This window comes from Lynx canadensis, chromosome E2, assembly GCF_007474595.2.
Source record: "Lynx canadensis isolate LIC74 chromosome E2, mLynCan4.pri.v2, whole genome shotgun sequence".
Classification (NCBI taxonomy): Eukaryota; Metazoa; Chordata; class Mammalia; order Carnivora; family Felidae; genus Lynx; species Lynx canadensis.
This window is the reverse complement of record NC_044317.1, coordinates 53,264,982-53,281,793: the sequence shown is the minus strand read 5'-3', so window position 1 is coordinate 53,281,793 and position 16,812 is coordinate 53,264,982. Positions and strand designations below refer to the sequence as shown.

The window sequence follows — 16,812 nt, the reverse complement described above, 5'->3', positions numbered from 1 at the left end:
CCTGTGTGGCCTGTGTTCTCGGATTTTGGCCCTCTCGCCCCGCTCCAATCTCAGATGGCCACGCCCCTTGACTTAGAGCCCTGCCCCCACACCTGGGCCATTCGTCTGTGCCCCAGATCTTGCCGCCAGCCCCCTCAGTTCCATTCTTAGGCTGCCAAATGCGTGGAAAGCCCGAGACCGAGCAGTCATTCTGGTTCACCCACTCCTTAGTTTTGCATTTATCTCTGAGTTTCTCCGTGTTCTTATCTTCTCCAAGATTTGAAACGATTACTGCACTCCACAGAGTGCAGTGCAAGGGACGCTGAACTGGGGTCCTCTTCCGTTCCACTGAAAAGCCCCGACCTCTCTGGAAACCTAAATCCAGTCCTATGTTCTACCTTCCAAGGAGCCCAGAATTCAGGCTCCCTTCGCCTTAGGGCCCCAGAGTTCGGACCACAGGTCCCTCTAGTTCCCTGAACGTGAACATCCAACACCTCACCTTTAAAGGACGCAGGAGGCCGGACCCTAGCTCCTCTCCGCTCAGGCACCGAGGGTCTCTCCCGGGCTTGGTCCATTAGTGTGTGTGGAGCAAGAGTCTGCATCTCCAATAAACTCCCAGTACTCTTGCCCACCTCTTTAACTCTGCTGAAGTCACAAGGAAACCCGGGTGTCCTAGCAATCAATCAAAAATCCATCTCACATACCGCAGATATACTTAAGGCTGAAGAGAAAAGATTCTTTTGTGTTCTTATCACTTCCACGTCCCCAACACACAAATACACTGGGGGGTGGTAGCCAAAAGTCGAGGCCCCCAGACTCCTCCTCCCTCACACCCAGGTTTCTTGGCCCCCGTCAACCTCCTCTCCGAGACCTAGGAGTCCGGATCCCCCATCCGTCACCTCTCCCAGGGATGCAAGCATCTGAAGCCTGAAGTTCCTACTGGGCCCAAGCTAGACTTCACCTCTCCTTTGCCAAAGCAAAAATCCTCCTGCGAACTGTCACCGTCGGATCCCTCTTCCCTGTGTCCGGCGCCCGGGCCCGCCCCCCCCCCTCCGGTCCCTCCCACTTTTCCCAAACAAAGCTCCCGGGCAACTTTCTCCCTCGCAGCGCCCCGCCCGCCCGCGGCTCCCCAGCCCCAGGCCGGGAGGTAGGAAGGCTCCGGCGGGAGTCGGGGATCCAGCTTTGGGGTGTGTGAGTTGGGGTGGGAAGCTACGGGTTATGAGTTGAGGTGTTTGTGGGACCGTCTCAGAATTGCTTGCCGCCCTCTTTTTGCCCGGGGCCCCGAGTTTGCGCTTGTGACCGAGTCTTAGTGAGGTGTTGGAACTTTCGCCGGAGTTGGGGTGTCTGGTGATGGGTCTGAGTCTGGGATTGCGCGCTCGGGAGTGGGTGAGGGCCGGGGACTTTGGCGGGTGTGTCTGGGGGGTGTGAGTGTATGCGGCGATGTGGTTTTGAAGTGAGAAAGGACCCCGTGCGTGTTTCTGACCGAATTGGTTTCCGTGTGTCATTTGCGGGCGCCTGGTCCTCCTAATGGAGAAAGGAGGCCCCCGGGGTGGCATAGGGCGGGCTACAGTGCTTTCTGGATCTTCAGTCTTGCCTCTTCCGAAGTTTAGGGCCTGGGGCGGGAAACTAGTGGGGACCTTTCTTACCCGGCTCCTCCGTCCCTTTGTCTGGCCACATGGGGGAGAGCTGGGCTAGGATTTTGGCCTACGGGGGTCCTGAACGCCTCAGCGCCACTGGGCTCGGCCTGGGGTCTTTGTCTCGGCCTGGGCTTCAGGGTCCGAGGGAGGAGGGGGATGGGAGCCTGGACTCTGGGGTCCTGGGAAAACTGTGGAAGACGTGGAGCCGCCTGGGAGGCGGGATCTGACTGTATTGGAAAAAGTTTTTCCCTGTTCCTGGCCTCCGGAAAGTCACTGGGAACTTGAGTTGGATCCGAGCCCAAGGCGCAGGGGGAGGGGAGGGAAGGGGCGGGGCCGGGGGCCAGAGGGGAGGCGCCCTCGCCGGCCAGCCCCTCCCCTGATGGGGGTTGTGGGAAACTGGGGGAGGGGACGCCGGGGCCCTTTGTTCTGGCTCTCCTGATGGCAGGGCGCCCCTGCCCCCCAGTTTGTGGTTCTGTGGGTCTTTCCTGGTCTCGGCTTGAGTCTCTGCCCTGAGTTTCTGTCTCGCCTCTCTCTGGGTCTCTGTCCCCTCCTCTCTGGGTCTGTCCCCCTCTTTCTCTGGGTCTCTATCTGCTCTCTCTCTGGGTGTCTCCCCCCCACCCCCACCCCCCCACTGGATCTCTGTTTCCCCCTCTCTGGGACTCTGTCTCATGCTCTCTGGGTCTCTGTCCCTCTCACTGGATCTCTGTTCCCCTCTCTGGACACCGCCCCCCCCCCCCCATCTTACTATGGCCTAGGCCCCTCCTTCTTTTCTAGCAGCTGCTGTCCACATCCTAGCACCTGTTCTTGGGATGGGACTGAGAAGATCTCATCCACACCCGGGTTCCCTGCAGCTAGGCCCCGACTCCTGTCTTCTTGAAACCAGTAATCCCTACCCAAAGGTTCGGCCCTCATGGGCCCTAGGCCCTACTCTGGGGTCTTCAAGACTTCGCCACAACCCAGGCTCCCCTGGAAACACAGAGGACACTCTCACCCTCACCCCTAAGCTTCCCCAGAAATCCAGCCCCTTTCTGCAGGACGTAGGGATCCCGGCTCCCAGCTTCCCTCAGACCCAGAAATCCAGGCGCCCAGCCCTCGCCTCCCTCAGACCCAGCAATCTGAACTCCCAGCCCTCCCAGCCCTGAAGGCTCTCTGGGGTGGTTGGGGAACCTTGCTGAGCTCTGTGTTCCTCCAGGCCCAGATGGGGGAACCCCGGGCTGGGGCCCCCCTGGACGATGGCAGTGGCTGGACAGGAAGTGAGGAAGGAAGTGAGGAGGGCACCGGCGGCAGCGAGGGGGCTGGGGGAGATGGGGGCCCAGACGCAGAAGGCGTGTGGAGTCCAGACATCGAGCAGAGCTTCCAGGAGGCCCTGGCGATCTACCCACCATGTGGCCGGCGGAAAATCATCCTGTCTGATGAAGGCAAGATGTATGGTGAGTCCACCCCTCTGTTTTGTCCTTGGCCCCCACTGATTAATACAGATCATGACCAACATTTCTGGAGCCTTAAATGGCGTTAAGGTCCAAGCACATTGTATGCTCACAGGGACTCAGGCAGGAGCCGGCATCGCGGTTTGCACAAAGGAGGAAACTGAGGCACAGAAAGGTTCAGTGATTTGCCATAGGTCACAGAACCAGTAGGCGGAGAAGCTGGGATTTGAACCCAGGCGGGTCTGGCTCTAAAGCCTGAGGCGGTAACGCCTCTTCCACACAGCCATCCCAGCTGGCAGCCATTGCTTCTGTCCCCTTCCCTGGTGCCCTGTTTGTTGGGAAGTCCCGCGAAGGTCTAACCCTGTCCCATCTTTGACTCTTCAGGTCGGAATGAACTGATTGCCCGCTACATCAAGCTGAGAACAGGGAAGACCCGAACCCGCAAACAGGTCTCAGGACTGACGTGTGGGCTTCTCTCTGGGGCGGGCTTGTCTTCTTGGGGCCATCCGACCATGGGTGGGTTCAGGTTCGAGAAGGATCTGGTTCGTGTGCTTTTGTCTGTCCTGGCTGGCACCTCTGTTAGTTTGCTGTACTGTGCCTATTTTGGTATGGATTTCTTCCCAGTGTGTTAGAGAGGGAGCTGGACCGGATTTGCTGGGTCTGGGGAAGATGAGTAGGGTTAATGAGAAGAGACCAGCCTCTGTGGACACATCTGTGTCAGCAAGCACCTGCCACAGCTACCGGGTTCTGTGTGTTTGTCATCTTCCATGTTCTGGTAGCTCCGGGGGGCACCCGGAGGGTGGGAAGGGAGAGGGCGTGCAAGAGGCAAGTGGCGGTGGCCTGAGTCCACTTCTTTGTCACTCCCCGCAGGTCTCTAGCCACATCCAGGTTCTGGCTCGAAGGAAATCAAGGGAAATCCAGTCCAAGCTCAAGGTATAGACTAAGGCAGACACCCAGAGCGAAGGGGACTGAGACCCTGAGAGAGGGGGACAGAAACCCAGAGAGAGGGGGACAGAGACCAAGGGAGGGGGGGCAGAGACCCAGAGAATGGGGGACAGAGGATCAGAAAGAGGGGACCCAGAGAGAAAGAGAAAGAGGGACAGAGGTTCAGAGAGAGGGAGACAGAGACCCAGAGAGAGAGGTCAACAGAAATCCAGAGAAAGGGGGACAGGGAGACCCAGAGTGGGTAACAGAGAACCAGAGATGGGGACAGAGTCACACAGAGAGGTAGACAGATTGAGGAAGTAGAGATCCAGGGTGGGGGGTTCATGGCCCAGCCAGGGGGGTGGATAGAAGCCCTGGGTGGGGAAGAGATTCGTAGAGAGAGGGGAACAGAGATTTAGCTGAGGGCAGGCAAGAAGGATAGGGTGTCAGGCCTCTCCTCTGGCTACTGCAATCTTCGCCCTCCCTCTCCTCTCCTCCTGATGGTCCCCCCTTCCCATCTTGTGCTATGAGAACCTCCTCTTCGTCTCCTTCTGGTTCATCTTCCCATTTTTTTGGTCCCTGGCTGGCCTGCCTATTGTTTCCGTGTCCAGAAATCTTCATTTTGTTTGGAGATATTCACATCCCTTTTCTTCATTCTCTGGATTTCCGCTTCCCTCTTGGCCTGAGACCCTCGTGTTCTCCTCCTCTGGGTGTGAGGGGTTTGGTTTTGTTTTATTTTGTTTGCGCCTCTTCCTTTGGATTTGGGGACCACCACTTCCTGTTCCTTTTTTTTGTACCCAGAAGCCTCCCTCTCCTTTCTCTCCAGGTCTAAAAAAAAAATCTTCACTTCTGGTCTTTTCTGGACCTCGCTGTCCTGTCTCTATCCTGTCCAAGCTAGGGAATGTTCGCTGCCTATTCCCTCGGGGTCTGAAATTCTCATTTCCTGTTGCCTGCATATCCGGAAACCTTGACTTCCGGCTCTTTCTTGACCTAGAAACCCTCATGCTGTGTACTGTCTTATATTCTGGGTATAGGAGCCCCTTTCCCCCTCAAGGCCTGGCCCTCTCTCCTTCCTGTTCCATATTCATCCTTGCTCCCCCTTCCTCCCATTTTTCAGCTCAGGGTGGTGGAGCTATAGGGATTGAGAGGGCAGGAAGGTGAGAACTCAGGCCTCACTTCCTAAGTCATGTTTTCTTTCCTCCTTTGGCACCCTCCCCCACCCCCACGGGCAGGCCTTGAATGTGGTAAGTGCCCCTGCCCATCCTACCCCTCCGCTCCTTTCCCCCAGACATTCCTGAGGGGGCCAGGAGGGGCAGAGGGCTGTAGGAAGAAGGATTTGTGCCCTCCCCCAATCGCCTTGACTCCCCAACTCTGCCTCTCCCCTTGCTTGCCCTTCCCTGGCATTGACCTACCCCTGCTGTGTCGACTGGGACTCCCCATTAATGTGGACCCCCAACTTCTCCTCCAGGACCAGGTTTCCAAGGACAAGGCTTTCCAGACAATGGCCACCATGTCCTCAGCCCAGCTCATCTCAGCACCTTCCCTGCAGGCCAAACTGGGTCCTGCTGGTCCTCAGGTGGCTTAGGGATTGTGGGAGGGGTGGGGCTGCTGTTTCAAAAGGGGACTGACTGACTGACCTCCTTCTTTTGTCTCTTTTTCAGGCCTCTGAGCTTTTCCAATTTTGGTCAGGGGGCTCTGGGTCCCCCTGGAATGTTCCAGAGTGAGTACTTTCTGTTCTGGGTCAGCATCCCCCAGGCCTGTTTCCTCCACACAGACCTTTCTTACCCCACCTTCCAGCTCCCAACTCCTTTGTGAGCACGGATTCTGCAGCTAGCTTCCCAGAGAGGAGGCTGTGTGATGGTCTGGAGAATAGGATGAGGCCTGAGCTGGCATAGCGAAGGGGGACAGGACAGACAGAGTCAGGAGGAGGGGTGGGGCTGGGGCCTCATGGGCTGGGAGCCAAGGGCCAGAGGAAAGGACCGTGCCTGGGGTCTTGCTGGTGACTGGGGTTGGTGGCACAGTCCGGAGATATGTGTCCTGGGGCAGGGGCAGGTTTGGGGAAGAAAGGAGCTCAGTGTGGGACTGGATGAATGTGTGGGGCCAGGAGGATGTCCACGGGGATAATGGCATCCCAGTGAGATTGTCTGGGCCCCAGAGGCTCATGGGTAGGCTTGTTCCCATCCCACAGAGGTGTTCTTGGGCCTGAGGGGAGAGCAGGAGTCTTCTCTCAGAGTCGAAAGGAAGAAAATAGGTCCCCAAAGTACATGGGAATGTCTATTTTAGCCCTGAGAGAGCCCTAAGGGTGAGGGGATGTGTTTCCAGCCTAGCCGAATAGAAACAGGCCCCAGAGACTCATGGGAAGTGCAGTTTTCAGCCCAGAGAGGAGCCAGTGGATCGAAGCTGGGTGTTGGTGGGGCATTGTGGCCTCAGGACAGTGACGAGTGGTGTTGAGGGTGTTGCCAGAGCGAGTGAAGTGCCATGCTGTGGCATCTGGGCTCCACGGAGAGTTCCCTGGGGAGGTGCTGGGACCCTGGAAAAGATCAGGACAGGTCCCCTGGGCTGAAGGAACTGCAGATTTGCGGGAAGGGGGCTGAGCTGGAAGGAGGGGTGGGTCGGCACTGGGTTCCCACCGTTAGGGGAGCTGATAGTCAACGGGGAGACAAATGTTAACGAACTCATCACCTGCCTAAACACAGAATCGAAGAGTATGTGATATGGTGCAGAGGACTGCAACAGGTTCTGGGTTGAGGAAGAGAGTTCTGGGGGTTTCTCTGAGGAGATAACGTTGAAGGCAGAGTAGGACTTAACCAGGTGAAGAAGGGGGGTTGGGAATATTTTAGGCAGTGAAAACAGCATGTGCCAAGATCCTGAGGTCTGGTGAGTTCCAGGAAATGAGAGAAGGTATTAAGCCGCCGGCCAGTCAGATGTTTATTGAGCACCTGTTAAGTGCCTGGTCCTCCGTTTAGATTGGGACACAGCATTACATAAGTGAGACAGAGTCCCTGCCTTCATGGAGCTGACGTGTTTGGAGAGGGGAGGAGACCGACAGTAAACACGTAAACAAATAAGCATTCCTGCGAAAGGAATAAGTGCAGGAAGTAAAGCAAGGTGTATGTGCTCTATTTAGACAGGTGTCAAGAAGGGCCACTCTGAAGGGGTGGCATGTGGCCAGCAGCCCTGATGACAAGAGATGAAGTCAGTGGGTAGGGTACTGGAGTTGAGATTTCAGAATTGGGATGATGAGTACTGGGCCAAGGGCCCTGGGAGTCGAGATCTGAAGGTCCCTGGAGTTTGTGTCTTTCTGATTCGGGTCTTTTGACTTTTTAAATTATTTATTTATTAAAAAAAATTTTTTTAATGTTTATTTTTGAGAGAGAGAGAGAGAGAGAGAGAGAGAGAGACAGAGGGTGGGCGGGGGAGGGGCAGAGAGCGAGGGAGACACAGAATCCGAAGCAGGCTCCAGGCTCTGAGCTGTCAGCACAGAGCCTGATGCCGGGCTTGAACTCATGAACTGTGAGATTGTGACCTGAAGTCAGACACTCAACCTACTGAGCCACCCAGGTGCCCCTGGACTTTTAAAAAAAATTTAAGAATTTTTATTTTTTTTAAGTGTTTATGTATTTGTTTTTGAGAGAGAGAGTGTGTGTGCTTGAGAGCGAGTGGGGGAGGGGCAGAGAGAGAGAGAGAGAGAGAGAGAGAGAGAATCTCAAGTTGTCAGTGGAGAGCTGGATGCGGGGCTCGATTTCACGGCTGTGAGATTACAATTGAGTTGAAATCAAGAGTCAGACGCTTAGCCGACTGAGTCCCTATTTTTATTATTTTTTCAAGATTTTATTTTTAAGTGATCTCTACACCCAATGTGGGGCTCGAACCCACAACCCCGAGATCAAGAATTGTATGCTCTGCTGACTGAGCCCGCCAGGTGCTGCTGGTCTTTTTGACTCGTGACCGCTTACTGACCTTTGACCCCAAGTGTAGTCTCCATGACCTCTGACCTTTCAATCTCACCATCATCTTCTCAGCTACCCATAGGTAATTGGTTTCTAGAGCTGTTCTGTCAGATACTACAGTCACTAGCCACAGCCTGTTACTGAATCTTCAGTTAATTAAAGTTAAATTAAATGAAAAAAGTCAGTCCCTCAGGCACTCTAGCCACATTCGCGCTCAGTAGTCATGAGTCACCTGCTCAGCAGCAACGTGTGCCTGGGGGCTACCATATTGGACAGGGCAGATGTAGAGCATGTCTGTCATCGTGGAAAGTTCTATCGGACAGCACTCCTTTAGATTTTGTGGCGCTGCTTCCTCACCCCAGACTTTGGACTGATGTCCCATCTCCTGACCGTTGGTCGTTTTCTCCTACCCTCCTGACCCTCACCCTCCTCTTTCTCCACATTTCCCATTTCTTCATGTGTGTTTATTTTTGAGAGAGAGAGAGAGAGAGCGAGAGCGGGGAAGGGGCATGAGAGAGGGAGACACAGAATCTGAGGCAGACTCCAGGCTCTCGGGGGCTGTGAGGATTCAGTGAACTCTCTCTCTTTTTTTTTTTTTTTTTTAATGTTTATTTGTTTTTGAGAGAGAGAGAGAGAGAGCTTGAGCGAGCTGGGGAGGGGCAGAGAGAGAGAGGGAGGCAGAGGATCTGAAGTGGGCTCTGAGCTGACAGAAGAGAGCCTGATGTGGGGCTCGAATCCACGAGCCGCAAGATCATGGCCGGAGCTGAAGTCAGATGCTTAACCGACCGAGCCACCCAGGGGCCCCGATTCAGTGAACTCTTGCCCATAACATGCTACTATAGGGTCTGGCTTTTGGTGTCCCCGAGTAAACATTAGCCTGTATAGTTACCATCTTTCTACTTTGCTGACCCCCAGCTTCCTTTCTCCCTCAGTGTGAAGCCATTCTCACAGACGCCGTTCTCGTTGTCACTGACCCCCCCATCTACTGACCTCCCAGGTAAGAGTCTGCTCTCCACCTTCCTTGTCTCCCCGCTCTCCTCAATCCCAGCTGCCTTTCCTTCCCCTTCCATTAATCAGGAAACGCATTTCTGTATAGGTCCAGGTCTGAGGAAAGATGAGTGATAGAATTTGTAGTGGTTCATATCGTGGCCTCTGAATCCGGAGACGCTGGGTTTGTGTTCTGCCACTTGCTACCTAAAGGACGTTGAGGAGGTGTATTAGTCAAGATTGTTCCAGCTGCAAGTGGCAGACACTCAAATCACGCTCGATGACACAAAGAAAAAGAAAAAAAAAAAAGAGTTTGTTGGCCTAGGTAACTGATATTTCAGGAGTTGTGGCTTCAGGCATGGCTGGATCCAGGGGCTCAAGTGGTAGTGTCAGATTTGCTTGGTCCTGCTTTCCCCTGTGGTGTGTGGTGGCTTCATTCCCAGGCAGGCTCTGCCCACCTGGCAAGAAAGACGGCTTCTGGAAGTCCATGATGCTATGGTCCTAAGAACTCACACTGGTGAAAGAGAACTCTCAGGTTCCACAGATTCATCAATTCGAAATGCTTTTGGCTGCAAGTAACAGAATGCCCAAGTTAATAGTGCCTTAAGTAATAAAGGCTTTAATGATTTCACCTAACAAGGAGTCTGGAGGTGGGGTGCTCAGCAGCTCAGCAATATCAGACCTGGCATCTCTATAGGTCCTTTGGCCTCTTATTGTCCCAAGATGGCTGTTGTGATTCCAGGCATCGTGTCTCAAGCAGCACTTGACCGGGGCCAAAAGCTTTCTCCTCCCAAAGTTCTGTCTTTTTCATTCAGGAAGAAACTCCTTCTCAGAAGCCCCTCAGCAGATTTCCCCTAACGTCTCATTGGCCAGGACTGTGTCACATGGCCATCTCTAGTTGCAAGGGAGGCTGGGAAAGTGAGTATGTAGCTTTTTTAGCTTCTAAGCGGAGGCAGGCAAGAGAGAAGAATGCTTGATGTGTTTAATACATGTTAGCAATTTTTGTTGTTCTTTTCTTTTCTCTTTCTCTAGGGTACGAGCCCCCTCAAGCCCTCTCACCCCCTGCCCTGCCCCCACCTGCCCCGTCACCCCCAGCCTGGCAGGCTCGGGCCCTGGGCACTGCCCGATTGCAGCTGGTAGAGTTCTCAGCCTTTGTGGAACCGCCGGATGCAGTCGACTCTGTGAGTGCAATTTTAGAATAGTCACTGGCGGGGGTTGGAATGCAGAGAGTTATAGGGAGGGAAAGCATAACACCGTGGTTCTCAAACTTTAGCAGGTATCAGAATAACATGGAGGGCTTGTGGACACACAGACTGCTGGGCTCCACCTTCAAATTCTGATGCGGTAGAGTCTGGCGTGGGGCTTGAGAATTTGCATTTCTAACCCTCTCCCAGGCATTTGTTGATGCTGCTGGTCTGGAGACCACACTTTGAGAACCACTAGCGTGGAGGGACTGGATGGTCATGGGGGGTCATGGTTAGGTTGCTCAGAGAAACTCCCCAGGCCGTTGCGTGTTCACTCGGGAAACATTTTTGAGTGCCTGCTGTGTGCCAGGCTTTGTGGTGGACCCTGGGAACCTGGAAAGGCAGGTCTTGTTTCTAGGCCTGAGCTTTTCCTGGCCTAGGATGGAGACAGATGCCATATTAGTCAGGGTGGGCTGACTGTTAGAAGAAATAACCCGAAACCCTCAGGGAATGAACATCCTAGAAGTTTCTCTCTCCTGTAACATTTCCATGTAGGTGTCCAGTAGGAGGCTTCCACACAGTGATTTCGGGAAATTCCAGGCTCCTTCCATTTTGTGGTTCTGACATTTTCTAGGGCTTCAGCATCTGCTGCTGGATTCCCTGCATCTGGCCAGCAGATGGTGGAAGGGAGAGACTCAAGAATTGTGCAGGAGGTTTTATGGATCTGGTTTGGAAGTGGCAACTATCAGGTTCTGCTCGCATCCCATTGGCCAGAATTTAGTCATGTGGCCACACCTAACTGCAAAGGAGTCTGGGAAGTGTAGTTTTGCTGCGTGAAAAGGAACAGGGGTTTGTGAACACATAGTAGTCTCTGCTACAGCCAAATAAACACCAATTGCTGTGTATGGTGGTCCTGTAAAACCCAAGTTAGGTCAGGTTGAAACCCTCCCATCTCACTTTGAGCAAAGGCTAAAGTCCTCTCAGTTGCCCACAGGGCTGTGCACAATCTGACCCCCATTCCTGCTCTGTCCTCATCTCCTGCCCTCATACCCTTGCCCACTGTGCTCTAGCCACACTGGCTTCCATGCTCTTTCTCAAACACACCAGGCCCACTCCTGCCTCAGGACCTTTGCATCTGCTATTCTTGCCACCTGGAATATGTTTTCCTCAGATGGTTCCCACATTCTCCCTCCATTCACTCAGGCCTTTGCTTGCCTTCTCAGATTGGCTTTCCCAGACCACTTCATGGAAAATACCAGCTGCCATCACTCTTGACCCTCTTACTGTGATTTTTGGGAATTTTTTTCAAAGAAGTTGTCACTCTCTGAGATTTATATTATCTGTGGGTTGAGTTTTAAATTTTTCTTTCTTTCTCTTAAGCTATTTTTTTAAAGAGTTTATTTTTTTATTTTTATTTTTAAAATTTTTTTAACGTTTATTTAGTTTTGAGACAGAGAGAGACAGAGCATGAACAGGGGAGGGGCAGAGAGAGAGGGAGACACAGAATCTGAAACAGGCTCCAGGCTCTGAGCTGTCAGCACAGAGCCCGACGCGGGGCTCGAACTCACGGACCGTGATATCATGACCTGAGCTGCAGTCGGACACTTAACCGACCAAGCCACCCAGGCGCCCCTAAAGAGTTTATTTTGAAGTAATCTCTACACCCAACATGAGGCTCAAACTTATAACCCCAAGAGTCACATGCTGTACCGACTGAGCCAGCCAGGGACCCCTAAAATTTTCTGTCTTTGCCAGCGGACTCCATGAGGCCAGAAATTTTGCCTGGTAGCCCTAGGGGCCAGAATAGTGCCCACACAGTAGGTCTCTCAGGAGATGTCTGTTACATAATGAATATGTGCTGGGATAGGGGAGGCTCAAGTTTTTGTGGGTGTACAAAGGAGTCATTCTGCCTGGGAAGTTAGTGAAGGCTTCCTTGAGATGACAACAGTTCAGTTGGGCTTTGAGGGTTACCTGGGAGTATACCACGTGCAGAACTTTATGTTCCAGAAACAGCATGAAGTTCTCAGGAAAACAAATAATTGAATATGGGGGGGGGGGCTGGTGAGGCTGCCGACAGGTGGGCAGGTGCTGGTTCTGGAGGACGTGGCATTGCCAAGCTAAGGGACCCAGACTTTCTCCTGAGTGTGATGGGGAACCATAGAAAAGAGAGGTCCCATCTGATTGATCAAGTGAGGCTTTCAGGAAGAGGTAGATTTGCATAGGCTTGGGCCTTAGCAGATGGAGGGAAGACTTGTATTGAAAGAGAAGATGGGGGAAGGTAGGAGAATTTCAGAATATGGATAAGAAGTGATAAGAATGGAGAGATGGGGAGTCTTGATCTGGGCTGTGTGGATTCTATCCATCCATGCATCCATTTTTCCATCCATTGACTGAACATTTGTGAGCATCTATTTGTGAGAGCCTCCAGGTTGGGGGGTGTGGGCTTTGTCCTGGGTGCTCTGGGGAGCCACGGAAGGGTTGTGAGCAGGGGAGGTCCAGGGCTCTGGGAGTCTGTAAGGGATGACCTGGAGAGTAGAGATTGGAGGCTGGGAGGCCAGGGAGGAGGCTGGGGTGAGAGTGGGAGAGGACAGGGCAGTGGGGATGGAGAGCAGGGGACAGGGCTTGGGGACTGAAATATTGGGGGGCAGCAGGGAATGGTGACAGTTCTGGGGAGTCAGGCCCAGCATCTGGGTGGACGGTGTGAAACAGCTAGTGGTTGCTGGGGGTACAGTATGGGATGGGCTTGAGCAAGTGAGCATCTGTCACTCCTCATTCATGGCCGACCCTTCTCAGTACCAGAGGCACCTGTTCGTACACATCAGCCAGCACTGCCCCAGCCCTGGAGCGCCCCCCCTCGAGAGTGTGGACGTCCGGCAGATCTATGACAAATTCCCTGAGAAAAAGGGTGGCCTGCGGGAGTTGTACGATCGCGGGCCCCCTCACGCCTTCTTCCTGGTCAAGTTCTGGGTGAGTTCTGCCACCAAAACAAAAGTGCTCACAAGTCATATGGCCTCTGGCTCTAAGGGAGACAAGCTCAGGCCTCATGGCTCAGAGTGTCAGCCCCCTTGTAACAAGGAACACAGAGGAATTTTATCCCCAGGCCAGGAATGGATAGGACCAGTGCAGGCGTAGGGAGAGGACTTGGACCTCCCCGGGTCCCACTAGACTTTGCCACAACCAGTGGTGTGACTGATGTGGACTTAGGGATTGGCTTGCAACTTTCCAGACTTCCCTGCACCCCACCTGACCACGTGAAGCCTTGTTGCTAAGGAATGGTTCCCGTCCCTTAGCAAATAAGAGTCATGGAATTTGGTCTCTAAACAGAGGACAGACCCTAGCAGACCCTGTTATTAGAGAATGGTCTTGAGGAAGCGACCGATGGAACTGGAAGGGGCTTTGTGAAGGCATTTATTTATTTAACAGTCATTTATTGAGCACTTACTATATATAGGCCCTATGCCAAGTGCTATGTATGTAATCATGAATAAGAGGGTCCATCTTGGGTCTTTCTTAGGCCCACTTGGTTTGGTGTTCACTATAATGGCTGATGTTATAGGGGCCCAATAAACATCGTGGATGTTTAGGGGGTGTTAACTCTTGTTAACCAGAGCTGTGGCATGGATCTAGTTTCCTAGAAGGAAGCCTGCCGAGGGCTTGAAGTTCATGAGCTTTGTGTGATTATAAAGTGTTCTAGTGTGTAGTGGCCCAAGGCGGCTCTGGGGATGTGCTGCCGAGGTCTTAGACGTGTTAGGACTTGAGACAGGCCTTATCAGGTCCCAGATCAGGAGAACGATCCCTAGGAAGCCCAGCAGCTGAAGGGATGCAGGGGTGTGGCTGGGAAGGCTGGGAGTAGCCATTGTCAGGGTGATGGATGGAGTCAGGGCCCTGAGGAGAGGACTAAACCACCTCAGAGAGTGACCTGGTCAGGTCAGCAGCTAAGGTTAGGAAGAGGAAGAGGTGTGCTTCCCAAAAAGGTGCCCAAGGAACTCAGGCCACTGGTGTGATGAGGTTTTAGGCTTCGTTGGGCTCTACTTGGCCTAATTAATGGACTGTCTGCCCCCTTAGCTGAGGATTGGCTGAAAGGGCCTGGGAGAGTGTTCTGGAAAGGAGTCTGGCTTCCCCAGGCCCCTTTGCTAGGGAGTAGCCACTTGCCTTAGCACCCAGGGCCATGAAGCAACTCCCTCTGTGAGGGAGTTTCTGGTTGCTAGGGAGTAGCTGGCTCCATAGTAACCGGAGGTTTGGAAGGGGCTGACCTCTTGAGTTGGGGCCTCCAAGAGAAGAAAGTTGAATTCCAGGGCTCCTTTGTTGGGGGTGGAGTTATTGGAGAGAGAGTTATTGGACCATTTTAGGAAGCCAGACTTCTCTCATACTGATGGAAGGGTGGGTGTGTTCCAGAAACAGGCTCATGGAGAAGCAGGGACCTTGAATGCTAAGGAGGAGAGGTGGGCAAATGCAGGGCTATGGGGGGGAACCAGGCCATGGGGCAGAGTTCCCATTTTAGAGGCGTCCCCACCATTTACAGGGAACTTCCTCTCCAACTCACCTGTGCCTGCCTCCCCATCCCCCAGGCGGACCTGAACTGGGGCCCTAGTGGCGAAGAGGTAGGGGCCGGCGGCAGCAGTGGTGGTTTCTATGGAGTGAGCAGCCAGTACGAGAGCCTGGAGCACATGACCCTCACCTGTTCCTCCAAGGTCTGCTCCTTTGGCAAGCAGGTGGTGGAGAAGGTGGAGGTGAGGCTGGAGGGATAGAAGTCCGGGCGGGTGAGCACCCAGCCACCTGGCACTTTGGGGGTGCAATAGCTCATGCACTTGAGTGTCTGTGTGGTGGGGTGGGGGTGGGGGGGTGGGAGAGTGTTTTATTCTCTTTGGGGACTTAATGCACGGGCTGGGAGCTAATACTGAAATCCAAAGTTGCATGTAGGGGTTACTTTGAAGGCTCAAAGGTTACATGTGGTACAGAGATTTATAGTTGCTAAGATTCAGAAGGTTCTTAGGGATATGGGGGAATCTGCAGGGCAAGGAGGTTCAGGGGCCACACTTAGGGATTGCTGAGGACTTGAGGGGTCTTGAACTCAGAGGTCATATAGAGTCTGGAGACCTGGTGGAGGGGTCTTTGGAGGATGTGAGGGTATCTGAGGGCCTGGAGGTTAGTGCAGTTCAGAGGTCATTGAGGCTTCAGAGCACAGTTTTGAGAGGCTGGAGGGGTCCCTGGTTTGCAGGCTCAGTGATCCCAAGTTGGATACCTGAGGGTTCAGGTCCCATCTCGGGTCACCATGGATGGAGCAATGGTAAAATGACCGCAGTGGGGAGTGGGCATGGCATCGGAGAGGCACAGAGTGGGGCTCAGTTCCTGGGGTGACCCCTGTGTCTCTCAGTCACCGTCCTCCCTACTCTGCGCCCCCATCCTGGTTCAGACGGAGCGTGCCCAGCTGGAGGACGGGAGGTTTGTGTACCGCCTGCTGCGCTCACCCATGTGTGAGTACCTGGTGAATTTCTTGCACAAACTTCGGCAGCTGCCCGAGCGCTATATGATGAACAGTGTCCTGGAGAACTTCACCATCCTCCAGGTGATGCACTGGGGCTGGGCCGGAGTTGGGGCGCTGATGTGGTGGGGAGTGCCCACGACAGACCCTCAGCCTGGGGACCTGACACAGGGGGATCCCTCCTCATGGGGGAAACTGACCTCGAGGACATCCCGTGGTGGATCCTCAGTTTAAGGGACCTCCTCCATAGGGAACCTAACCTTAGCTCAGGGAACATGATCCGGTGGGACTCCTTTACCTCTGATATGCCACCTCATGTGAGTCTCCTCACTGCCAACACTCGAATGAAGAAACTGACATGTCAGGCATCCCTTCTCCCTACTCCCTGGGGAATGTGATAAGGTGGGGACCTCTTCCCTGGGTATTCCATGGCACCTTGGGGAGGGCACAGTGGTCCCCAGTCTCCCTCTTTGTTCTGTTTTTGTTTTTTGCATAAACCCTTTCTCTTGGCCTCCTTGGCAGGTGGTAACAAACCGAGACACCCAGGAGCTGCTGCTCTGCACTGCCTACGTCTTTGAGGTCTCCACCAGCGAGCGGGGGGCCCAGCACCACATTTACCGTCTGGTCAGGGACTGAAAGGGGACCCCAAAAGTGGCTCATGCCCGGAATACCCTCCTTCCAGGAAGGACCCCCAGCTTTCTTCATGCTTATTTGGGGAGGGGGTGCTGATCCCTGTTAGAGGGGACCTTACAAAGCTGGGTGGCAAGCTGGAAGGTTGGATCCTGATATTGGGACTTCACAGTGGTGTCTGAAAGGACAGGTCACTCCAGAGCATGGGAACTGGGGACAGGAGTGAGACAACCCTGAGGTATAGCACTGGTTTCTCAGTCTCTTAACAGGTGCCCTCCCCCAACTTGGTTCTGGATGTTTTGAAGGGGGGGGGGGGGCTTTGATATGGTTTGTCCCTGTGTCTTTCAGCACACCCCCATCTCCCTTTCTTCCCAACCTGCCTCTCCTTACCACCCTCACCCTGTGACCTTAAGATCAAGATCGAATATTGAAGGTTAACCCTTTCTGTGCCGGAGCAGAGCCAGGTGGGCCCTGGAAATATTTTTTTTAATATAACAAGAGATATTTATAAGTGGGTATTAGGGTTGTGACTTTTTCTCAGCTGGGCAAGCAGTGGGGTGAGTCTTTTAATCTCATCCTCTCTTCTAAATAAGACGTGGGCTATGCTGTGTT

The 16,812-nt window shown here is 53.6% G+C and overlaps 1 protein-coding gene across 3 annotated transcripts; it reads left to right on the top strand.

Annotated features, from left to right (window-relative positions):
* Window positions 1-1,104: 1,104 nt before the first annotated feature.
* Window positions 1,105-16,711, top strand: TEAD2 (TEA domain transcription factor 2). Of its 3 annotated transcripts, none has more exons than XM_030298128.1 (13): window positions 1,105-1,126; window positions 2,809-3,046; window positions 3,428-3,492; window positions 3,914-3,976; window positions 5,200-5,211; window positions 5,436-5,543; window positions 5,629-5,687; window positions 8,850-8,914; window positions 9,937-10,085; window positions 12,882-13,055; window positions 14,657-14,779; window positions 15,502-15,654; window positions 16,093-16,711. In XM_030298128.1, exons 2-13 carry the CDS (start codon window positions 2,815-2,817, stop codon window positions 16,204-16,206), a joined length of 1,317 nt encoding a protein of 438 aa, XP_030153988.1. In that variant the 5' UTR covers window positions 1,105-1,126; window positions 2,809-2,814; the 3' UTR covers window positions 16,207-16,711. The 3 variants fall into 3 exon arrangements, with proteins under 3 accessions (XP_030153988.1, XP_030153985.1, XP_030153987.1); XM_030298125.1 differs by having other exon boundaries at window positions 14,657-14,818; XM_030298127.1 differs by lacking the exon at window positions 5,200-5,211 and having other exon boundaries at window positions 14,657-14,818.
* Window positions 16,712-16,812: the final 101 nt, after the last annotated feature.